This window comes from Crocodylus porosus, unplaced genomic scaffold (assembly GCF_001723895.1).
Source record: "Crocodylus porosus isolate Cpor-Errol unplaced genomic scaffold, CroPor_comp1, whole genome shotgun sequence".
In the NCBI taxonomy this organism is placed as follows: Eukaryota; Metazoa; Chordata; order Crocodylia; family Crocodylidae; genus Crocodylus; species Crocodylus porosus.
In genome coordinates this window covers 20,563,650-20,589,908 of record NW_017728906.1, presented here as the reverse complement: position 1 = coordinate 20,589,908, position 26,259 = coordinate 20,563,650, and the positions used below count along the sequence as shown (strand labels likewise).

The following is a 26,259-nucleotide window of genomic DNA, read 5'->3' as shown; positions in this document are numbered from 1 at the left end:
ATATGCCCCCTTCTGTGACTTAATCACCCTCCTAAGACACTATGCTCAAAAAATGAGAGTTCACTCATATCTCAGTCCAAAAGGATGATCTAGGGAAAAACAAAACAAAACCCCAACTCAGAATTGAAACATCAAAAGTTCAAATGCTGACCTAAAGAATGATTCATCTTATGACTAGGTAATCATAGTATCGCCAGTTAAAGTACTGTTGGGTGAGAAATCATACACCCAGTCTACTTTTACAAAGTCTGATGTCCCAAGGCACAAACTGATACAAGGTAAGAACAGGTGCGAGTAAAGCTTTACAATATCTTATGAGGTTTAATAAGCTTGTCAGGAATGAACAAAAATACTGACCCAGTATCCTGCTCCAGTTCTCCAGGAAGCCATTCAAAGACAGGGGCTTAATTACTTTAAAAAAATGTTTATGCTGTCAAGATCTACCTTCTATGTACTTTATGCTATATATGCATATACCATTTTTAATCTTTAAAAACCCCTAGTTAAAATGGATACTATATAGGAACATCTGTTGACAGAGAACTGAAATCTTATTTATGAAGTTGGGAAAAAATACAACAACACTGCTGCTATAAAAGGACATTTTGTAAGGACACTGACTAAAGTTATATTTACAGTGTGGAATTATCAACTCGTTTTATATAATAGAGGGCTGAAGCCCTTGCTTATTTACTAACATGGTAAAGCTTCATTGTACTATGATAAAACGTTCCTCCCCACCCATGTGTTAGAGGTATAAAGTAATTTTCTTAATATTTCTTAGAAGTATTTTTCCTCATAAAATCTGGAGTAATTTGCCAAAAGCTGAATAATAAGCCAAAGTATTTTAAGCAGAGATAATGAATCATCTGAAGGCACTAAGCATCAAATTAATATGACATTAATACTGTTATTTAACATTTCATTAATTCTAAAATTAGAAATTGCAACATAAAATGACCTGAGGCAAAACCAAAATGGAACAAAACAAAATAAAGGGAAAGGTGCCACTTCAAGCTAGCTACCTTGGCATAGCGGATCTGTAATGCTCCTGTCTCCAGTTGCTTGATGCGAGAGTCCTGGGTAGAGATGAGGACCCCATCTTTTTTCCAGAGTATTGTGGGCATTAGGGCACCTGTGGCCACACAGGTGAGTACTAAAGTACCATCCACTGCTACAGTCTGATTCACAGGACCCTGGCGAATGACTGGGGGAGGCCGGTCTGCAATGACTGCCAGAAGAAACAACAGGAAATGGATTTCTCCAACTGGAAGCAATTTTCTAATCATCTAAGCAGCAGCAGTTGCTTGAGGGTTTGAAACAAACTAAAGATAATTAAACAAGTAATTAAAGTTGGAGACATGCATTATTCAAGACAGGGTGAATTAATATGATGCACAGCTACAGCATATTAAAATGATATACACTATATTCAGTAGGAAAAGAGGTTTCATGTATTACGTATTAGCATCTTTTCTCAGTACTGCTGTCTTTAGGAGTGATAATGAAATAAGGAAAGACTTCCTCGTTTCTTTGCAATGGTATGCTGTTTACTTTGTTCATGACTTACAACAAACAAGACCTATTCAATTGGTGATTTGAAGCATTTATCACCAAAATAAGAGACTAGATGAGAAGATACATACAGCATTTTCAGTATATTTTTATTTTATATTTCTAGTTCAGCCATGCACTGTTTCCTTGTAAAAAGCTGACCAAAGGTTGGATGCAATAAGCACAGATTTGATGACTAGAAAATTATCACTCTTCTTCAATTAAAAAAAATGTGCCTGACATTTCCTTACTCCCAGTTCTGTGATGAATTAATCTGTCAGTGCTGCTTTAAAACAAGAATAAGACTCTTTCACACTATTTCATATTATTTTATTTAATCATTCACTCAGTATAAATTAACTGTTATTATTCCTGCAAAGAGGAGATGTCTATGTAATTGTGTTTGCCAGAAGAAAAATCAGGTTCTTCAGAAGTAAAAGCTATTGCATGGTTCTTCAGCAGCTTCAACTCCTACCTCATGATATCCTCTTACAAATTAAAACTATAAAATAACCATAACTTTAAACAGCATTTGCTGGGGAGGTGATGCAACTTGAGAACTGATTTGCTAGTCTGAAATATAAAACTGAGATCACGATCATTTGCGATTCATTAAACATCCCATGTACTTTTTGTAACAGTTGCATCTTCACACTGCCATTTTGGCCAAAAGCCACCTGTTATTTCAAATGTATAATTCAGTCTTTACTTGCCATCCTAATCTGTTGTGATGTACTGTTACTGTTGCACATTTTTTTGGCTGTTAACAACTTTGTCTCCAGACATGGCTGAAGTAATTCTCTAAGTAGTTCGTATTTCAGTTTGTTATGTTTATAAATTGTTCTGGGTCCACAGGAGGGAGAGGTACTATACAAACAGACTGTAATCTTTTCCTTAGAGATACTTGTTTACATTATATACATTCACTTTGACTTCTTCGTTATACCTTACCTAAGACACTCTTTGATTTGTTGAGAGTTATAACAGTATCCTAACATAGAACCAGGATGAGAAACACTTAAGAATAAAGTCTATCATAGATCATATCAATATGACTGTGCTGCGATTGGCAGAAGTGATTTTCTAATGATATACACTCATGTAGCCACTCCCTAAGTCCATTAGTTGACCTGTGTTCTGTCAGTGTAGTTCTAGCCATTGAAACATCCACTGACTTGAAGATAAGAGGGAATGATTTCATGATTTCATTCTTTGCATACTGCCACTTCATTTATCTTATGCTTATGGATTAGCAGACAGGCAAGCTGCTTTTGTTAAAAGGGAAAAAAAATACCATGCCCCTATGTTACACAGAATAAGAATTATGTACAGCCAGCGTAATAAGCACTTATTTACGATGACTTCTTTGATTCTTTCTAATGCTGTGGGGCTGTTTTATTCAGGGAAAGGCTTGAAGATCTCTTTCCCTACTTCCTCTTGACCTTACATTTCTTCTTGTATCCATGAGATTTTCTTCAGTAGAAGTGGGACAAGTCTGGCTTAATGAGTGTGATTTGCTATTTTGCCAGCAGTTAGGAAATTGCATGAGGATTCAAAATGCAAAACCCATTCATCTAGAGGTTAGAAGTTAGCAGTAAGCTTATCTTCAGAGTTCACATTATGCTGCTTCTACTGGACTGCTTCCAGTTTTGTAAACAGCAAATTTTTTTGCTTACTAAACTACTTTCCCTGCTTTTTTTTTTTTGTCTCAAATGATTCCAATCCAGCTAGGCCTTCTCTCCTTAGAAGATGGATTATTATTATTATTATTTAGCATTGGACAAGTTATAGTGAACATGAGTGGATCACTTTTTGGAGCCCATAATCCAAATAGAGCCTTCATTTTTTCAATCCGTCTCCAGGCTTTTCTGAGCTAACAAACAGAGCTAAAGCAGACATTAACAGCTCAAGGAACAATGGCATAATTTTCAGTTCAACAACCACACTGAGAATTTAAAAGAAGGACAAATGGCATCATGGACAGTGCATTAGGATACAAAACCCTTTTAGCCAAAACAGATAAGTCATCAAAATTGCTGTGGTTCATTGCTGTGGTTTATAACAAACGAACAAGCAAAACTGGTACTGGCAAAAAAAAAAAAAAAATCTTCACTTTACCATCAGTTACTTCCAAGTAGGCTTTTGTGGTGATACTTCCTGCAACATTTAAAGTCTGGCAGATATAGTAGCCAACATCAGACCTCTGGACATTTGTGATAGTGAGATCACCTGTCTGGGAGACTGAAAAGCGGCTGGATGATTGAGGTGGTTGGTATGAGAAAAGCAGATTCTAAAATATGTATGTAATCAGGAGAGGGAGGAAAGACACAGGTTAGACAGAATAGAAACACAATGGTAAATTTATTTTAATATATGAAATCATATGTAAGCTCATTAATATAAACTCATTATTTGCAAAAGATTTCTATTATACCTGTTTAAAACATATCATCACTCTATTACATGAAGCAAACAGCACTGCTGGGACACACTTCTGATGAAAATGTAGGTGTACTTGTGTACACATATGTGCATAAAACTTACAGACCCGTTCCAATATTCATTGTTAAGGGACATGTCTACATGTTCATTAATGCATTTTGCTAATGCACATTAAATTTAGTATGTCCATTGTGAGCCACTAGAAAAGGGGTGTGTTCGCCTATATTAATGTGCATTAGTGAAAGTGAATGGGGATTTTTGTGATGCTTTAATTCACATTAAAATGGACTGATGACCATTAAAATGCATGTGTAGATGTGCCCAAGGTAGCATACTTACCAACTTAAAAAGCCCATTGAAATAACCTAATATACACACAATTGTGGTAGTCTGTGCACACAGTAAGTAATGTTCATGAAATGTACAGCTTGCACATCTTTCAGGATCAAAGCCACAATACTTTTTATGGCAAAAATAGATTTTTTTAAAAAAACACATTAAAAAAGATGGTGGTTTACCTATTCGTGTTCTAACTTTTATATGTCCTAAGTATGGAGAACGTAAGTGACAGGAATGTATTGTACATTTTTTTAAATGATCTTGTTTTAAGCTCTTTAATCATTGTTTTCCTATTCTATAATCAGGCATGCTTTATAATGAAACCCTGTGTCAGTTTCCCTTGGTGCAGTTTTGGTATGAATTTACATGGTAAGCTACAAACAGTGGTCACAAAAGTCAGAGTTGAAACCACAATGACTCGCATGTGTTACATCAAACACTGGTTTCCAATTTCCATCTGACTCACAAATTTAATGAAAAAAATGATTAAAGTTCATGGACACTGTAGTCAATTTTCCTTCTCACCTGACTGCATTTGTTTGGGGTTTTTTGTTTTGTTTTTTTTTTTTTTGGGGGGGGGGGTTGTTTTTTGTTTTTTTACAGAAATTCCCCAAACCAGCAGCAGGTTAAAAAAACTTTGACTACAATATAAACACAGAAAACAGTTATCCATCATCTCTTTCCATGCAATCCAGAAAAAGAAGAGATTTTGTAATAAATAAAACACTACCAACCTCCCATCCCCCAAAAAACCCAAACAAACAAACAACTTAAAACCTTGAAAAAGACACTACATATCAGTCTATTTATATTATCAGCTACAACTAGAGGAAACCAGCTAAATATTTATTTTGCTATAGCATATTTAAACAAATATTTAACAAACAGACTTAAGGAACCAGTGTCTAGATATGTACTGGTAGCTTTGGACATTTGTTAAAAAATATGTGGTGGTTTGCCATGCTTAAGAGCCATTTAATTAATCACTGAGAACTCATCCCTTACATGCCATCCCTACATTCAAAAGTTCCTTTCATAATAATATAACAACCACTACCATCACCAAAATCATCTATAGTGCTTTTTATCTGTGGATATCAAAGCATGTTACATGCTTAGTATTGTTATTCCCATTTTACAGATATGTAAAATAAGGATCGGGGAAAAGCCACTTGCTTAGACCACCTAAAAGACCAGTAATAGAACTGAGAATGTAAATCATGTCAGTCGCAAGCCATTACGGTCTCCACTCCCATGCAGCAGTATGGTAAAATATATGGATGCATGTTAGCCAGCCACAGTTATATTTTTGGTGTGGTATGAAGCCATAAAGCCCAGATTCATGATTTCCTAAACTCTGGTGATATGTAGGTCTAATAGTGCAGTTTCACAAATTATAGCATTAGACCTGCATCCAAATTCTTGTGATGGCTGGATTGAAGGTTTTGTTTTGTCCCATTTCTATGGTATATCTCTAATGATCTATTCTATCCATATCACACCCATGTTTCACAATAATGAAATAGTAAATAAAATTTAAAATTAACACAATGCTGAAAATCAAGGTGTGATTTTCAGCTGTTTATTATACAAGTGTTTGAACACTGGGGAAAGCAATAACAGTGAGCAGAACATAGCTTTACTTTTTTGCTCAACCAGCTAAAACAATACATTTTTAAATGTGAAAAATGTAATAGCTGCAACTAAAATGGGGTTCCAGCATTTTAAAGCCCAGCAGTTATATTCTGACTGATCCAAAAAAATACTGAATTAAGAAATGTGTTCCACTTGCCTGGCATTATTGCTTTAAAAAAGTGGTAAGGCAAGCAAAGTAAAAAATGGCTTTACCTGACTTCCTTCTCTCCGCCAAAAGATGGCTGGTTGCGGGTTTCCAGTTGCTTCACACTGGAAAGTCACTGTTCTTCCCAATGCAGCCACCTGGTCGCGAGGCTTCACAACAAAATGAGGAGGCTCTGAAAGAGGAAAAAATACACTAATATCAGCAGTCTTCACTAAAATCCAGAGAGGAACTTGGTGGGTGCCTGAGCACCACTTTTTAACTGTGTAAAATGGAGCATGTTATGAACACCACTCTAATATTGAGATGCAACACAAGGAGATTTTGGCTCCCAACATCAAGTGCCCGGGATTGTTCTTTTGGGTGCTATACCACTGTATTAAGACCTAGATTGTGTATCTCTTATTCATGTTGGCAAATACTTAGAAAAGCAAGTCCCACTAACTTGAGTGAGATGACCTACAGAAGTAAGCATATACCAAGGTGAACAAGTATGACACAATCAAGCTTTAAAAAGAGAAGAATAGTCACAAGTCAAAATGAAAAAATATTGAAGCTAAACATGCCCCCCAAGCACAATTTTTCCAGTCCTGTGTTACATGCTGTGGAATAACTATGAATTCAAGTTCTAAGTCATCATGTTTGGAGAGAGAAAAAAAATCCACTTAATGGCTTGAATAAAGATTTTTGATGTAGTCAGGGTCTCAAAAAATTTCAATTTAACTGGAAAGCCCCAAAATGTTACTGTGCAAATTATAACCATTTAACATCTTCAATCCAATTATTCGAGAAAAATGAATTTAAAGCAACAGTGGAGCTGAATGCTTCCTTCATTTACATAGGCAAGGGCATGTTCAAACAAAATATATATGTAAATGAAGGCAAATTTGAGACATCTGCTCATCCTAACATTATACATACTGCTAGCATTGTCCAAAGTGTTTAATTTATACAGCCTTAAAAAACCACTTCATCTAGCAGTAAATAAAATGTCAAAACATTGTATCAGTTACATTAAAAGAGTCAAAGCAGTTGACAGAATTAGATATACTGGTAGGGCTACTCCAGAAATATTAGTACCTGTTTTTAAGCTGTCCTCTTCTTACACTTGGAAAAAACCACAATAAAGCTTATTTACTTTCTATTTACACTCCTGAGAGTCATTTCTTATCAGCTCTTCAATGCTAATTATTCTCCCCTCTTGTCTGAGTTCCGAATGATGGGAATGTTTTGATTCAGACTTCTAACAACTGCACATTTATATTTCTTTCTTTTTTTAAAAGAGTTTCCTTTACATATAACCCTTTCTTTTAAAAAACAGTTAGGAGGTGCAGCTTAAAGTACAAGATATGAATCAAACAATTGTGACTTATTCTGACTAAGAAAGTCCTTTCTGGACAATTTGCTTTTTTTCTTAATGCAGGAAAATATTTTAGTTATCCATTTCTCTCTATATCTATGCGCTCTATCTAGGTCAGAATAAAACTATATACTGTTTCTATATGGCCCCTGCCTTTTTGTGGAACCCTTAGAGAAAACACTGGGCTGATTTATATTTGGACCCAAATGTTATAACATCAGCTGAACTGCCTTGCTGAGCAACTACACAAGATTAAGGTCAAACTGACCCATGGGGGCCACTGTACTTTTAAAACACAAAAACTGGAGACATTCAATCAATATTAATATCATGGAAGGGAGGCTTTTTGACAGCTGTGTAAGGGATTTAATTTAGGATTGCAAATAGGATGGGAAACCCATGGGTAGTTTCCACTGGGCTGTAAGGGAGTACTAGCCAACTGGGGACTTGGAGTATGCCAGTTTCTCAGTACGCCTATATGGCTACTTGAATTCCCATTGGGTGCACTGAACACAAATTTAAGGCGGACTGACACTCCACCAACCCTGGCAAAATGCCTCACAAAAGAGGGAATTTAGGATTTCTAAATTCTGTGTTGGTACATTAATACTTGAAGCATTAATATTTCCTGGTACTCAAGAGATTACATAATCATAAACAAGGTGCTAAATTGTTGACCACTGGAGAGGCAGCTGAGCCCTTTAGTTTCAAATTAGTGAAAAGGGCTGTTCGGGGACTGCTGTGCAGGAGGGAAGAGGGGGGTGGAAACGTCAGCCAGATGGTTATACAGGGTGGGATTCATAAAAGCTTTTGGGGTATTACTCTAACGCTGCCACCACTGAAGAATTAAATTACAATGGTTTTTATGGGAGTCAAGTTTGAAAATTATACTCATAATGACCACTTAAAAAAAAAAATCCAAAACTTTCTTTTAGGTTTCTTTTCGTAAAGTAAAATATGTGTGGCATGTCATGACTACACTATAAAGCAGGGTTTTTCAACCTTTTTTAACAAGTGTACCCTTTTTGTCTCAAAGTTTCAGCTTGTTTATGTATTTTTCTTGTTTTTACGGGGTGGGGGGCGCACAGAGGCCCCCATAGTGAGGGAGGGAGTGGGACAGGGACAGGAACTGTACAGCTGGGGCAGAGTGAGGGATGGTGTCACAAGAGTGGTTCATCCGGGGGTCACGAGGAGGGGGGGTGGCTCCTGCCACTGCGTGCACCCTGGCAGAGGCCTGCAGGGCACGTGCCCCCCAGATCTGTGTGCAGGGCAGAGGCAGCTTGGGCTGCAGGCTGGACTCTGCACCTCACTGCCACTGTCCCAAGAGCCACATGACACCATGTGCCTGCAGCTGCTGAACAAACAGGATGTAGACACACATACGCAGATGCAGACACACACACGCAGACACCTCTCCTAGCAGCTAAGGTGTGTATGGGAGAAAGGGGCGGGAGAAAGGGAAGGGGCTGGGGAGGAGGAAGTTTGAAAATGGAAGGGAAGAGAGTGCGTCTTTGTGCCTGCTCCCGGCAGCAGGGTTGGGGGAGATGTGGGCAGTGGGTTGCGCAGGCGTTGTCCAGATGCCTGGGCGGGGGGTGGGAAATCGCACATGGTAGCTGCTGCTGCCACCATGCTACTTTCTAGTTGTTCTCACGTATGGCTCTGTGGGCTGCTGATGGGCCTTGCTCTCAGCCAACAGCACGCCACCTGTCAGCAGCCCAAAGAGACGCATGTGCGGCTGGCTAGAAATCAGTGCAGGGCATGGTGGTGGTGTAGGACAGTGGCAGCCACCACATGCAAGCTCTCCCACCCCATACAGCCGGTGGAGGGGCACTGCTGCTTTCGCCTCGCACCCTATTACTGGGAGTGGGCACAGACAGGGAGCTAAGAGGGGGGAGGTTCTATGGTGAGCCAGGCACACCCCTCCCCAGGTAAGAAGCAAAGTATGGGAACACACTGGGGGAGATGCTGCTGTCATGCCACAGGATGCACTCTGTCCCCGCCCACGTGTACTCCTTATGCATACCGCTGGATGACAACCCCTGCTATAAAGGATGATGTAGCCATTAGCTATTTAGGGGGTGGGGAATCCCTTCTTCCTAGCCTTGGGATCTTTAAGACAAAAATTAATTTATTATATAGGAAAACATTAAGTTTTACTTGTGTGGGAATAAGTGAAAAGTGAAAATTACAATTCAACTTGAGCATAACTGGAAAAGAAAAACACAAACATTTGCAACCCATTACCTTTGATCTTTGCCACAAAATTACCCATACTTCCTGCAGAATCTATTCTGTGCAGTCTGTCTTGTCAATAACAAGGAAAGGATGGAAGCTGATTGGTTGAAGGACATGGAAGGGTATGGATGGAAAGGGGAAGAGAAGTTCCAGTCACAGTGACACGATGATTAGAAGATGGCCAAGAAAATTTCAACTTACCAGACACAACTAAAAACAAAACAAAACAAAAAGAAAACATGGAATAAATAAAAGTAAACAAATATGAAACAAACCAAGAATAAAATAAAATGAAAACCAACAGGATCCTTGATAAGGATCTTAGAAAGCACAATTATATTTTGATATATGAAAAATATGGCACAAACACAGAACTGTTATGCCATTAATTTTAAAGCAGGATTCCCTATTGATTTCTTAAGGGAAGCTGCCCAGTATAATGGATAAGGAAGTAAGCTATGACTCAGGAGACTTGGGTTCTGTTCCAAGCCAAGACAACAGACTGCTGTGTGATCATGGATAAAATATTTTAATTCCTTTTTTCCCCAATTCCCCTGTGCTGATGAGCTCTCCACAGTAAAGCTGTTTGAAACCTCTCCTCAGTGGGAATGATGACATTTCATCCCTTCCTAAAACATTTGGAGCAACTGAGATGGGAAAGGCTGTCTTTAAGCTAACAATTTAATAGGAAATTAATTTAAAAATAAGAGGTATGAAATCCCCTTTTGCTTATGTCCCAATTTGCAGATTGTGTATAATGACTGCATATACCAGAACCAGTACTATACTTTCAGTTTTCAAATCCATAAGTATATTTAATGGTGTATTGTATGATAATTAAATTATCCCACCTGATACTTTTCCTTTCTACACTGCTAGGGACATATTCATATTCAGAGATTTAATGCAAAATAATATAGATCCCAAGATATAATCATGTGAAACAAATCTATACATATAAATACAAACATATACTTCTCAATCATAGTTGAAAATTATTATAATCCTGGATAGTTAGTTTGTTCCTGGGTAGTTAGTTTTACCTCAAAATTATAAACATGTTGTAAGCATCAACATACTAGCATTAAAAACAAAACAAAAATCACTTCATATGTTTCCAAAATCCATTGCATATTCTAAAAAGTACAATCAAATACAAAGTAATTGGTATAAAATAATTAACTAAACTATCTGCAATAAGCAACAATCCATATTTACTTTTTCAAACATAGCCTGCAAATCTCAAGCCTTTCAATACCATTATTGGGGATTTTTTACCCTCTTTATTGCTTTTTACTCTTTCCCATAGAGAGTAAAAATAACTACTGTTAAGCATGAGTACATTTTCATAATGAGCTGGTAAACACCTGCAATATGCCATCCACTGATAAAACACATGGAGGAAACTAATAATACTTGGTCTGTCAAAACTCATTGGGCACAAGACACATAAGCTTCCTCTCCAAATAAATGGAACATACTGTAGACTGCAGGTGTGCTATGAAAATGAAGTGTACATAAATAGTAATTATAAGAACAGTGTATTAAAAAAATGTGTCTTCTAGAGGAGACCAACTGAATGCAATAAAAATTAGACGACATACAGAATGCTTTTCAAGTTAAGTAGAGGTGTTTATTGTGGGAGGGGATGGAAAAGAAGAGAAGGGAAGAAATGAATTGAGAGGTTTAAAAAAAAAATTATCTTCAGTTTTAGGAAAGTAATCTGAACATATGGTGGATTTCATTTTAATGTTTAGATTCACCATTTCCTGGAGGGAAAAGAAGAATAAATAATTCTGTCTGTATTATGCAGGCAAATCAAGGGTGCATGTCAGATGTGGCCAACTGATGGTCCACTGGGTCTCTAGACTATAGTTCCCTACTCATCTCAGAAGTTGAACTTCAGGCCACTCTTAAGCATATGGGCCTCCTCACAACCTTTTTTAACTAAACAGCTACAAATATGATGTCCAAATTACTTCAAATTACAGTATGACAGACTTTGGAATTTGTATATCTCCATTAAACAAACAACTCCCCCATAATTGACATTTCATGCCAAAGAGTTTGATAAGGAAACAAGTTTCTAATTAATGTTCTTGAAATTCTTACACTTTGAAACCAACTGTGAAGCACTGATATAGCAGTAATTTAAGCATGCTAAAATGAGAAAAAGTTAGCCTTTTTGATAGTTATTCAAACCTACCCATGAATACTGCACAGCAAAGTTCATTTGAAACCTCTAATGTATACAAATCTGTCTTGGTTGCTCAATTCATTTCCACAAAGTAAGTTAACTTACAAATACTGAGTTTCCTTTTTTTTCTAGAGGATTTTGCTATTGCATGTTAAGAATAACTGTCAAGCAAATGCATGTTTTGTCCACCTGTAAAAACACAAGGGATACTGATGTATTAAAATAAATCCCTCTTGAAACAACGCATCACATAAGATGCAGTTTTGTGGTGAGGACAAAGGGTGAAAATTCAAAACTGAAGCAGATCCATTAAAGGAGTATTGTGTGCTTAAAAAAAGTAAGAGTTCAGTCTGAGCTTTATTAATCGGCTATAAAAACAGACATTATAATTTAAAATAGGTTAAATTATTTTGCAGTTGTCTTTATTTTTATTGGACAGAACTTTTTATGTTGTTATTAAGCAAGTTAATTACCCCATCTGCAATGCCTTTTCACAAAGCAATTAGGGGAAAAAAACCCCAGGAAATATATTATTGTTACCATGAGAAGCAGAAGAGTGAAATTACTTTTTAAATTATTTTCTTTAAAAGGTGAGATTTATAGTAGAAGAAATACCTTAATTTTGCTGAACTAAAAAGTGTTTTGCAGATTAATGAGGTGATCATGTAATATCTCATTCATGGCAGCAAACCCATCTATCTCAATAGGATTGCTGATGTCAGTAAGTCAACTCACAAGAGTGTGAGTTTGCAAGTTCAGGCCCCAAAACTGCATACCGGTACAGTTGCCAGATGTTAGTGAAGCAACTACTGTACTTGACAGATGTACAAAGATGACCAAAAATAGCTCCAACATACCATATGTAATGCCGACATTTCTGAATAACACTTTCTGTAATTTTCCCCATAGAGATGTATGCAAATGTAAACCTATTGTTCTACTGTATTTAGTCTGCTTTTAAAAATAGTCTTACAAGCAGGCTGACAGGGCAATGGAGGGGGCACACAGCATTTATGATGCATTTGGCAAACCAGAGCAGTCCTAGAGGGGAAGCTGTAGAGGTGAGGATGGTCCCCGAGGATGAAATGTTGCATTGTGGAACAGCTGCAAATTGCAGACACCTCCCTTGTTTGCAAGATGCTAGATTACTGGAGTGGTTGAATGAAAAGGTACAGAAGTTCTAAGTGCTAGAATAACATGGACATGTTAGAAGTGCTGTGCATAAAATGAAGCAATTCTACTCTAACTATTGGTTCTTTTTAAAAGAGATTTTAAAATCAGAAGTCCTTTACTTTCTAGTCTGTCCCCTAATTTCAAAGTTTAACTGCTTAAAAAAAAAACCAACTTCCATTCTCTCACTACTCAAGTATGTTCCATTCCTCACATTTACAAGCTGTGAAAGCCAATTATATGCGTTTTATTCTTATAAGGAAGATTTAAGTTGCATAGGCTTTGGTAGCACAAAGAACAAATGAGTACAAATACCACGTAGTTCTTTGTTGGCTTTTTAAAATATATGAATTAGTACAGAAGTTAGATACAGTCAATGTTCTGTGTTTACTTTCTATTTCAATGGCTTGTGTTTATATGCTGCTCTCATTTTATCAAAGCAATCTGAAACCTTCAGTATCCTCAAGATGCACATTTATCAGCAGTCATTCATGTAAAGTATCATTTTCTACAGAGGAAGAAAGGAAGAGAAACATCTCCAGATCTGAGAAAATTTAAATCCTGCCATTCATCTGTCTTCATGCTACAGCTAAGGGAAAATGATCCTTAGTACATTACTGGAGAATCAGAGTATCCCTTTTCACCCTCATTCTCTTCTTTCCGTACAGAAATGGTATTTTCAGTTGCTACTGAAGTGCAGACACACAGGATAATGTCATTTTTTTCAGATTTTCTGTAAAAAATTATGTTCACCAAGAGACCAGACTGCATTACCTTAAATCTTGATGAGCATTTAAACCATACATATTTCCACTGGCATCTGTAAAATTACATCATGGGTATCGTGCTACTAGTTGTGAATAGTGGTATCATGAAATAGGTACAAACAGGTAGTACACTTATCATTTTAATACATATGGTAGATGTATCTATACTTGTTTCTGAGTATTTTAGACAAAACTGATCTGTGATTCCAGTCTAGAGTATATGCAATTATATTTCTAAAGAGTACAATATTACCTCATATTTCAGACTGTGAGATGACATTTTGAGAGTCATTTATTGAGGTGGTAAGGAGGAACTACAATTGAACAACGTAAGAAATGAATCTATGTGATGATGAAAAAGGTGACAGGATAACAGAAAATCAGTGTAGAGTGTAAATAACAAGGTCGGAAAGGAAATATTTAGAATAATGACCGGGGGGAGGGGGGTGGAATAGGTGACCTTGTAAGCTCCCATCCAGCCCTACTTTCAATATGATCCTATAAAACCACGAGAAAAAAGGTAACAAGTTGAAAAGACCTTAAATTCATAAAGATTTTCTGCATCCTACATAGAAGAATCACATGTGGCTTGATCTCTGCAATGTGTATACCAAACAATCCCACACTAGCATTATCATCCATACCAAAATGCTGCTAGGTCTCTTAATCATTGCAGGGTGAAGAACTTCATCACTGTGCAGAGGACTCTCTCAAGGTCCACATACCACACAAGTCTCTCAGAGGCCTTTTTGGTTCTTAAAAGCCTGCAAACTCTTGAATATTTGGCCACTTCATTTTGGTCCCCACATGGAACCCAACTCTTCTAAAAAAAAGTAGCTTTAAAATAACAGTGTACTTATATCTGGCTCCAGCCCACCTTTGCTGTTGTGTCTCATCTGTAAAATTGGGTATTAATACCTGCCTCACAGGATCTTTCTTATATGTTAATACAGGCTCGTCAGCTGAAGAGTGCTGTATAAGTAATTGCTGTGAAAAAGCTTCGTGTAGGTGGTGGTCTGGGGAGAAACTTGCACTATTTGTCTGGACGTCAGGCTGTGCTGCAACTATCTATGAAACCATTATCTTGATAATCTCTCCCTTCATAATAGCCACTGAAAAAGATTTTCATTACAAAATCCAAAATACGTCACAGAAAAAGACACTTTGTGTTCAAAAGGCAATGAGTTCTCAGGCTAACGCATACAGTACTTTCAGTTCAACATGTGTATATAAATCCTGTAGTCTTGCCTTGAGGTGACATGAGCACCCCTACAGAGACTCTATGACAGACGACAAGTTACTTAAGATGATTTAGTCCCTTCACAAACTTTCCTTCCAAAGAAAAAGAGTCAGTTTATAAAAATATGTCACTTCTCTAAACCATAGACAATTTAGGGAGCCTTGATTGGACCTGAATCACCACTAGGTTACTCCAAATTTGTATTGGTGTAATTCTGTCTATTAAACAAAAAAAACTGGAGCAATGAAATAATCCAAGCATTTTTCAGTCCAGCACTTCTTGGAGAAGATACTGTTTCTTCTTTTGTATTTCATAAAGACTCTGGTGGAGTCTAAGTTATTACCTATGCTACATTTATATTTCTGTCTGCTTAAAAAGAGAAAAAAACAAAGACAAATTTTAAATACAAAAATTTAGACAAAAAAATACAAAATAAAGGCATACAATAATAAGAGCACAAAAAGATAAAAATAGTCATACACTGCTGAAACAAGACCTACAGACCTTGTTTCAGTACTTTGTTGTTGTTTTTTTGAGACATAGAACTGAAAAATAAAGTCGCTGTTTTCCTTGGCATCCATTTGTGGGGCCATAGTTGTCATCTTAAGAAAAAAGACTCCTTAAAATTAATTTAAAAATTCCTTAATTGAAGTTTCTGAATGCAGCAAGCCCAGGAGAAATGGTTACCAAGCACTCACTAAAAAGAGAGTCTATGCCACAGAGAAGTAACTTCTGAACATCAGAACATCTCATTAGTGATATGCTATATAAGTGAAGAATTTTGTTGAATGAACAAAATACAGTTTTTCCTAGGAAGAAAAAATAATGCTATGATGGAAAAAATGGAGTTCAGATGTGACAGATGCAAGGCAAAGCCACCTAGTGCCTTCTTTATAAACAGCAACAACAAACAATGAAATAACAGGAACTTTTTAATTACAAGTACCAACAACTTTACACAAATGAAAGAATGTAGGCAAGACATCCTAGCCAATTATGTCAGTATCAGGAACAAAACTTCACATTTTTCACCTTTGATCCTATTAGAAAATAAAACCACTAAGAGAAAGAACCACACCTTTGCAAAAAAAGAAGCTAATTTCATTTAGTCAGGATGACAAAGCAAATCAGTCAGCCCAAACCAATCAGTGCTTCTGCTGGCAAAATACTTAGCTACACTTCACCACTGGTTATTTTCTGCCAAAAGACCTCCACTGCTCTACCTAAACTGCTGGTAATCCTGGAGGGATAGAGACCTTATAAAAAGGCCATAAAATCTTGCCTAATAAGGAGACCATACAAACACAACTCTGCAGAACCACTTGTTTTGCAGGGAGGCAGTTTCTTAGGTGCTGAAATGCTCTCAAGAGTGCCAGCAGCAAGTGCTGGTATTTAACTTCGGTGATGAGAAGAACCAGCTACAGTTCTCTTACGTGCCTGTGAAACATTCACTGAGAGGAGAATGTTCAATGATTTTGCACTGTGACCAAAAGGGAGGAAAACAAGTAGCAATATGCCCAATACCAGTTCAGACAGTATCATGTATAGGCACACAAAGGATATGTATCATAATCACAAGATAAATGTTTGGACCAAATTGTTGGGAATGTGTATGCAGAGCAAACTGAAGTGGATACACATAAACCTAAGTAAATTCCCCCTCCTGAAAGCAGAACTGACATGTCCAGTGTGCATCTTCCTGGCCTGCAGCAGCATGTTTTTACTTGCACTGAAGGATCTTGATATAGTTCCTAATTACATGCTGTTGCTTGCATTGTGAAGGCTATTAACAGTACTGAGCTGTTCACATTATTAATGAAAGAGCATTTCAGTACCCAGCAAAACATAAATCTTAGGCTGTGTACAAACATGCGTTTATAATGGTGGAAAATTTACACCGGCAGAACCAGAAATGATTCCAGGTCAGAGTGACCCTGGCCCCTGGAAAGCATGAGGGTCTTTCCTTTGGCTCTACTTCTCCTGGTCCCTGGGAAGAGTTAAGTCGTAGAAAAATGTACAAACATTCATTCTCCTAGGAGTAACTTCTAACTTGTTGTAGTCAAGCTCTTGAAGCAGCCATTTCTGTTCCAGGAAAATAAGCTGGAATGTATGTATATGTGTAGTTTCTAGAAGGAGAGCAGTGATTCTCCGGGTAGAAACCGAATGTCTGTATATTACCAACTGGTATACTGAGCCTCTTGGCAATACAAGGTGTGAGTGCAATGTTTACTGCACAAAATCCAGAATCTGACTGGCTAAGTATAAACAGTCAAAAAGCCCAAGGCTGAATTGATTCAATTTTTGCAGGGTAGTCTAAGATGCAAAGATTAAACCAATAAGAAAACTAATAGACATTCACTTTTGATTCAGGAAATGCAACTATATGCCTGCAGTAGCTCAGGTCAGAAGCCAGGATACTACATTCAACCAGGTTTATTTTAAATTAGTTTCAGCCATTTTGAAACTGGTTTCTGTACACTGAACTTCTGGTCTGTTACAGGTTTAAACCAGTTTCTCATCACTTAAATCGGTTTGAATGTAACTTTGGTACCTGGCCTTAATGGTTAATACATACCAGTATCTGAATTTAACATAAAAACTTCTTTAAATAAGAAATAAATATAGATCTAAGTGGGATTCGGAAAGATTGTTTTGTTAGAATTTGAGGACTGATGACAATAAGGGATAAAATAAAATTTCATTTAATTTTCATTCTTGGAATTTATAAGAGAAATACACACTCATTAGAGAGGTATATCTCTTACCATATGAATCCAAATGAACAAACAACATATATGATATCTCTTAGTAATGCTTGTCTTTTACTGGTAATCACTCAGTCAACTTTCTAGAAGTAAATACAAATGAGAAAAGGCCATTATTATTTTTATATGTGTTTAGCATGATTTGATACAATCTAATTTTTTATAATTGATAAACCAGTGCATATACATTAATTAGTAGAAAATAATATCCAGTATATACTAAATATATGTGTGTGTGTATAAATACAATTATTATATATTGGATATTATTATCTACTGGTAACTTAGAGCATATGCACCAGTTTATCAATTATGTTGTAAAAAAATTAGATTATATAAAATTCTGCTAGTCTGATTATGTCAGAAAATTCTAGTCTGTCCCTTTATTTCAAAATTTAACTGCTAAAAAATAAAACTTCCATCCCCTTACTACTCAAGTATTTTATACACACACACAATATGTATATATTTATATTTTATTTATATTATATATATAAATAAAAACACACACATACATAATTATATAAACTAATTATATTTATATAAATAATCCCCAAAGAAAAAAAAACAGCTTCATTATTAATCTGCTATCTTTAGAAGACCAGCATGAAATAAGTCTACAAGAGTAAAACCTATTACAGCAGTCATTGATTTTTCCCTAGCCACAAGGCTTAGGTAATTACAGCCATTAGAAAAAAATAGTCTTCAAGTTTTTCTTGGTCCTTTTTATTTGACCATCTTTGAATTTTATACAGATCTATTTACTGAAATACTCTTTGTTTGCTGAGGGATTAAAACACATTATTTTATGTATCTGACAGCACTTAAAAATAATCCAACCGATTTTAGCAAGTCAAACATCTCTGGTTATTAAGCCAGCAATGTTCTGAAACCTGTAGTTCTTGGGCTGCTCTTAGTCCACTTTATAGAGATCTACTGAGAAATGGCTGTCTCTAGTCCTTGTTTCCCATAGGCAAACAGCTTTAAGAGACATCAAAAAATTTTCTAACATTTCTTTCCTATGAGGAATTGCTATCATTATCATGATATACATTTGCTACAGGCAGAGGAAATGGTCCAGAAGAGCATAATGGGAAGGGGAATAATTCATAAGAGATAACCCATTAAAACGTAGGGTCCCTTTATGAAAAACGTTTGAGAATGCCATGGCATACCATTTCTGAATTAAAACTTCAATTCAAAAAGGTCTCTGGTATGGGGAAGGAGTGGGAGGGTGAGATGGAAGGGGAAGAGAACTTTAAAAAAACAGGATAAAAGGTAACTTTTTTATCTTAAAACTTCTTTATTTCTTGAAGTCAGTTAAATGGCTTTGAAGTTGCTGTTAATCACTTTAATAATCTGCCATTTTTCTTACCTTCACTGAAGTATTTATTGATCCTTTCCTCTACCTACATTTCAACAAAGTTGTAGGTATCCTATTGTTCACTGCATATACAAGTAGGACAGCACATTCAGTGCACTAATCTCTTCTTCAAATAGTTAGTTCCCATTCACTGTTTGCAGCTGCTCTCAACTATACTAAGTGAGGTCATGCAGTTACCTTTTCTTCTGATTAGCTTTTAAGATTTTTATCAGTTCACTTGAAATACTGAAAGCATAAGCCAAACTCCTCAGATCACTGATAGAAATCTGAAGCGCTGTCATAGTTTACAGCAGTCATTAAGGGTAAAATTGCTGTTCCTTAAAGCTATAACAATCACAAGGCAGAAGGCAGGGCATGATGGCACTTTAGAAACTAACCGCTTCAGAGACTAACCAAGCTTTCATAGTGACAGTCTACTTTGTCAGATCATAAGAGGTGCTTTACCTTGTTTATCCCTTCAAAAATTGCTTAATAAAATAAAATAATAAAAATACAAGATCCGTACTTGTGACTTACTTTCCATCTCTGTTTATAGGGGGATTGAAGACCAGAGTTCTCTAGAATTTTAAAAAGGCCCAGAGAGAATTATCTTTGCATTATAAGGAGCCCAAATTAGAAAGTTCAGACTTAAATCGGGACCCTATTTTCAAATTCACACATTTTGAGATGCGTGGATTTGGTTAAGATCTTTTCAAACCACTATAATGAATATTACATATCATACTACAGCCAAAGGTTTTTGTGGGTGCTATCTTTTACTGGACTAACTGCACAGTTGGGAGAGATTTAGACAATCTTTTGGGTATAAGATACGCTTCTTCAGGTGACCCAAAAACTAGGATTGGGGCTGTCACTCACCCACACTGTGATCCTACGTGACAATATGCCAAAATTCTGAAGCAGGTGACCTGAAGAATGGTCCCCTGTACCTGAAAGCTTTCCTAAATCTCTCCCAGCCACGCAGTTGGTTCAATAAAAGATATCACCCACAATAATCCTTGCCTGGCATATTTACTGGACCATCATGACTACAACTTTACTCCAATACTGCTGTATTACAGAAGGATTTTCTCAATACACATAAAAATAAGAACTGTAAGCACCCACAGAACAATTCCATTTACAGTCACTATGACTAGGGACAGACATTACACAGAGACTGGTTTAAGTGATCAGACACTGGTTTAAACCTGTAACAGAACAGATGCTCAGTACACATAAATAAGTTTGAAAATGGCTGAAGCCAGTTTAAGATAAACCTGGTTGAATGTAGTATCAGACTTAACTGATCTGGCTCAAACTGGTTTATGCAATGTCTGTCCCAGTCCCCTTCTTGGCTTAAGTTAAATCAAAGTCCCCATGCATGTCAACATGCTCTCTGGACTGGGCTGGGCTCTCTGCTCCAGAGAGCTAGGCTGGTCCCTCCCCTCTGCAACTTGGCTGCAGTTCTGGCAGAGACTACACATACAGCAGGGTCTGCCTGGCTTCCTTCTACTCTCCTGCTCCCCCCATCCTCTCTGCTGACGCAAGAATTTCCCCCGCCCCTCTGGCTTACACAGACACCTCTCAGCATTAACTAGCATACCACATGCTGGCTATGGTCTGTGTTGTGGGAGACAAGACAAAGGCAGACAGAACAGTGCTACTTAGGGCTTTTTGGAGGTAATCAACAGGTGGCTGGTAATGTCCCTCCATTCCTTCCTTGGAAAAAGCTTTTTAAGAAGAGAATGAACTAATATAGAGAGGCTGTTGTTTTCTTAATGATGTGATAAACACTGTGTTAACAATTCCCTGCTGGGCTACTCCCTAACCAGAGTGTCCTGCCAGGGCCTGACCACACCCACCTCAGTTCAGCTCTATGAAAGGGAAGGGAGGGCTTGCTTTAGCCCCCTGGCTTCTAGCCTGAGCCACTGCAGACATGTGCCTACATTTTTTCAATCCAGAGGGGATGTCTGTATGGTTACAAAATGGTTTAGCCTACCCACGTTAGACTAACTTGCAAAGATTGAATTGATTCAGGCTCAGGCCTTTTGAATGTCTGTCCCTAGCCTATACCACTCAACTCTCCAGATGTACATAAAAAGACATATATCCCTGCCACAGCACCACAAACTTTGGATCCTCAGCCCCATTCTGAAGTACTAGAATACTGGTCACCAGTGCTTCAAATGTGATGCTGGGTGATCACACAGCAGGTAGAGGGGGGAAATTCCTCCCTGGGCAAAGGAAGGGCTACAGATTCCTCCAGGCCTACCCTCTCCCTGACCCTTCCACAGATGCACCTTGTCCAATATGCTATGTGGAATGGAATTCCTAGCTTTTGCTTTGGGGTTTCCCCTGTACATGCCTTTCCCCTGTACATGCCTCTATTGGGGAAGAATCCCCTGCCTCCTTGACCAGCTCTGGATCCTGGGGGTTGGGAGTAGGGAGCCTGTCACTCTATTAGTTGTACTAATGATCACTGTTCAACTTAGAGAGCTCCCTCAGCTGACTGTATTTGTGTGCTACTTTGTGTACCACAAAGGTGGTGTTACTTTTTTTACTCCCTCAGGACAGTGTGCCCTTTGCATGTGCAGTTGTGCACATGGTGCAAGGTTTTCACCGCATGAAACAATAATCCTAGTGGGATTGAAATAATGTCTGCCAGCGGCCTGAAGCACATTTTATGTGGTTCTGGCAAATTTATTGCAGTTCTTAGCGAATGAAGCATTCCCTTTTTTTTAGGGCTTAATCAGCAGTCAACTTCCTCCACATACATTAGGAAGGCGTTGACTGTCTTTTATCAGCACGCTGAAAATAAAAAAAGAACATAGAAGAATGAAAAACAATAGTCTAAAGCACCTTTTTCATTATCAGACCACAAACAAACAACAATGGGATCCAATTTTAAAATGGCTTAGTTTTTTGAAGATAAAATGAGACTGCTGAGCAAACAGTTCGAAGATGGAAACTCCTTTTCAATTATGTACAGCAGCAGACCCAATGAAGGGGACATGATTTCTTGGTTGATACAGAACTCCAAATTTGATTTGTGAACAGAATCAAAGTAGTAACAAAATTACTTTGCTGGTGGCATCATAATGGGAGAGGAAAGATGAATAACTTCCATTATTTTCAACCTCAGTGCAGAGAAAAGACCACCTCCACCAAACAGAAGCAAAAATACTAAAGGTCAGATACTTATATGATGAGCAAAAGAAACCAAACCAAACCACAGTTAAAACTTGATTTATTGAACTTCTTATTGCCTTGTACCATCTGTATTGTAGCATAAATACAACCGCAAGTAAAGTGTTAGAGGCCTGGAACATAACAGACACAGGGGAAAAGGTTATTGTCTCCTGGTAACCATGCCCTACAGTATTTTATTTTTAGAACTACAGGTCTCCCTCACTTTATGCAGGTTCTGTATGTGCAAATTTGCTCTCATAACACTTTTTATACCAAAAATGTGATATATGTGAAGTAAATTCACTGTTATGTGATTGGTATGGTGGAAGCCTGCAGTCCGCTGCTTTGTGAGGTGCACTGTGGGAGTGATGCACACCAAAATATAGTCTCCTGTGTGATCGAATTTGTAACAGAACAATGATTTCTCTGTACATCTTGGTCATTGTCTGAGACACTGTAGTTGCCATCCTCATTATGGTAACATTTACCACCACCTTGTGCTTGAGTGTATTCTCTGCCGTGGGTGAATACCAAAACTGTCTTGTGTCTTGGAGTGTGTGAAGGGGTGTGGGGGTCTGCACACAACCACATGCTCCCTCACCCCACACCCACACTCCAAACACCTATCCATCCTCCACAACCCCACACACTCATACCCTCCCCAGGTACTGCACAAAACTATATCCCTCAGCAGTATACAAGAGTAAGATTTCATTTTAAGCTTTTGTGAGATCACCTCTTTACACAAACGCATGCAAGTCAGGACAAAAATATTTTTTTGAAATCAAATTAATGGATGTTGCAGATGTTTGAATTTTAGAATACAATTTGGTATTTTTCTGATTTTGAGACAGCAAACCCCCTTGCTGAAAGGCGTATTTACAGGGGCAAGGGAAGGACTTCTGGTGGCAAAGGTTGGGGGTTAATGGGCAGGACTTCTGGTCCAGAGGGTGGGGCACCTGTCAAGGGGCCAGGCTATTCATGCAGCCCTCAACTTGTCAAAACTCGGTAAGCGGCCCTCCACCCAAAATAACTGCTCACCCCTGCTGTAGAGGGTTGGAGGGTAACTAACAGAAGCAATGCCATCAAAGGAGGGGTGCTTAAATTACCATCAATGCTAACTATCCTCCATTCTCTTTGTCCTGCCCTGTGTTTTGCACCACACTATGACTGCATCCTATGCTAGTGATAAAAATGCTATTCCTTTGTCCTTTCTACAGTCAAATACCTTCAACTACATAGAGACATAATATGTTTTGGTATGGCATATAATACAGATCACTGTTTGCAAATCATCATCATAGCAAAAAAGCCGCTATGCTTTTCCTGGATTTGGAATGCCACCCCTGCCTTCCGTCCATCCTTTCATCCTTACAGTAACATTTCACCTGATGAATACCAAACTCACAGCTGATGATAAAGCCAAGGCTAACCATAAACCGGGCTCAACTTGTCAAATTCACTTCTTAAATCACCCTGAGTGATAGTCACATGAAAAACCATCTTTTATTTGAGGGGCTGAGTATGTTCTTATGAACAGCAGTGCCAAACAATTAGCCTGAGCCTAGACCACCTCCAACATTGTACTGGAAACACAATAGTTCAGCTGGCCCCTTGAAGAAATGTTTATATGCTTAAATTCTTCTTTAAACAAATATTTAATAGAAAAGGGCAGTCTGAATATAAAGGACTACATGTGATTTTCAGGGGTATCTTTTTTCAGTCCTTCTCAAAAACCTTGTATTCTTTATACTCTCGTAATGGATGTTAGTCATAATTTAGTATATCATGAACTATAAACTTGTCATAGGCACTTACAATGTATCAATTGATTCCACACGATGTAGATTTAAATTTAGAAAATGGCTCAGATGGTAATCCATTCATGCTTGGAGAGACTATACCAGCAACTCTAATATTTAATACTGAATGCAAATCCCTATAACTTTATGGAAAAATAAACAAGACTGAAAAACAAGGCCGACATGACTCTTCATAAGGTGTTTTCATTGTGCATTTACTTTCTAATATATTGCTCATTTTTGGTGTAAAAATGCTCAAATTTGCAACAGAACAATGATTTCTATGTGCAAAGTAACTTACAAAATAGGTTTCACATTTTCAATCTATTCTAACTTCAAAATGATAAACACAATTTATATAAAAATATCTTCCCAATAAACCATTAAGTATGGGACTTCAAATACTAAGTTTCAAGAAGGAAGGAATATTTACAAGCAAACTATAAGGAGAAAAACAAGTGCTAAAATAAATGGGTAGTACTATAACTAATTTAAACCTATATTTCATATATGGGTCCCTCATTACACTCCATCTAAAGTAGTTAATAGATATTTTATTTCTTCAGGTTTATAAATGTTTATATGGACAGCAACTCTATACTCTGGGCACCCCATTCCTAATATTTTCATCCACTCAATTACTAAAATTTTCATCAGTGTATAGAACAAAAGTTAACAAAATAAGTCTCACAATTCCAACTCTTAGTCCATTTTGCCTTCTGGAGGAAAAAAAATACCTCTAAGCACTTCTGTCATGTAGAGAATGAAATTTCTCTTTCTGCCTTGCACAGCATGGAACTTAAAATTAAACACATGGAGCATCTTTACATGTGCTCTGGGGTGCTGGTGGGGGGAGGGAGGGAAGGGGGAGCTTTTTATTAGAGCAGTTCTTAGGACCCACTCTAATAAAAACACCTACATTGCCTTGTGTATTCAGCATCATTCAACAAGCTTTAGTTAAAGTACCTCCACCATCATTTTGAAATGTGAGGGTTCTGAATACACATGACACTGAGGCTGCTGGAGCGTTCTAATTAGAACTTATCAGAGCAGGTGTCGGGTGCATATATAGATGCCCATGATTCTTAAGCCCAGGAAGTAAATGTGATTAAAGAATGTGTTTAAGTGTTTTGTGGAATAAGTATGCACTATAGAACAACCTCAAGTAATTTGCTAAGTCAGGTAAGGGGCTTATTTGGTGAAAAAAGGATTACGGATGGAATGGCCTAGGAGGGTTCCCCTCAACCCTGTACATACTCAAATGCTTGGTAAATTTGGATTTGACTAGTCTTTATACCCAATACACAGCTACTCACATGTGCAAATTTCTTTACGTGAATAAGCGGCTGCAGGACTGGAGCCACTTCTTGCTGCTTTTCTCCAGCAGCATAAGAAATGAATCAAGAGTTACAAAAACTTAAGTTTCAGGGGTAAATGTTTACCATAGTTTTAAGTCCAACAACCTGGTCTGAAAATACTTCAATACTTTTGCTTTCACCTTTGGTTGCGAATTTTCATTTATGAGTCTTCATTTAAGGGTGAGTACAGGAGCTAAGGAATTTGCAGATGGTCCAGTGATGATTTTTTTTCTTTATGTTTTACCATACTTATCCAAATAAAAGATGACCCTGAATATAAGATGACTCTCCAATAATACGATTCAATATATGGAATCTTTAGAAATTTGTTATAATTTTCCAGATATAAAATCAAATTATTTGCCTTGAATTTGTCCCCCTTCTCTCTACTACCTTGCCCTCTGCCCCAACTTCTTTCCCATGCACCTCCTTCCCCTGCTCCCCCTTCCTGTCAGACCCTGATGTCCCTGAGCATGTAGAAGTGAGGGGCAAACTTGAAAACAATGACTTTGAAATAAACATGTCTGTAGTAATTTAGTTAGTCGAGAACTAAGACATTTTACCTTTTCTGAAACTGCTGCAAGTTTCTGCACATGTACTCCATTAACACACTTTTAGGCAGCAGTTTTGTACCTACTTATATACTGTACAAACTATAGTTTTGTAGTTTCTAGGGT

General features: G+C 37.4%; 1 protein-coding gene across 4 annotated transcripts in view; it reads right to left on the bottom strand.

Moving 5' to 3' along the window:
* Nucleotides 1-26,259, bottom strand: part of ROBO1 (roundabout guidance receptor 1) — a 1,129,598-nt gene that overhangs the window by 87,235 nt on the left and 1,016,104 nt on the right. For all 4 annotated transcript variants that reach the window (XM_019528741.1, XM_019528738.1, XM_019528739.1 and 1 more), the window contains 4 exons: nt 9,930-9,938; nt 6,184-6,308; nt 3,673-3,844; nt 1,026-1,231 (listed from right to left, as the gene is read on the bottom strand). In XM_019528741.1, coding sequence (XP_019384286.1) covers nt 1,026-1,231; nt 3,673-3,844; nt 6,184-6,308; nt 9,930-9,938 — 512 coding nt within the window. The remainder of the gene's footprint in view (nt 1-1,025; nt 1,232-3,672; nt 3,845-6,183; nt 6,309-9,929; nt 9,939-26,259) is intronic.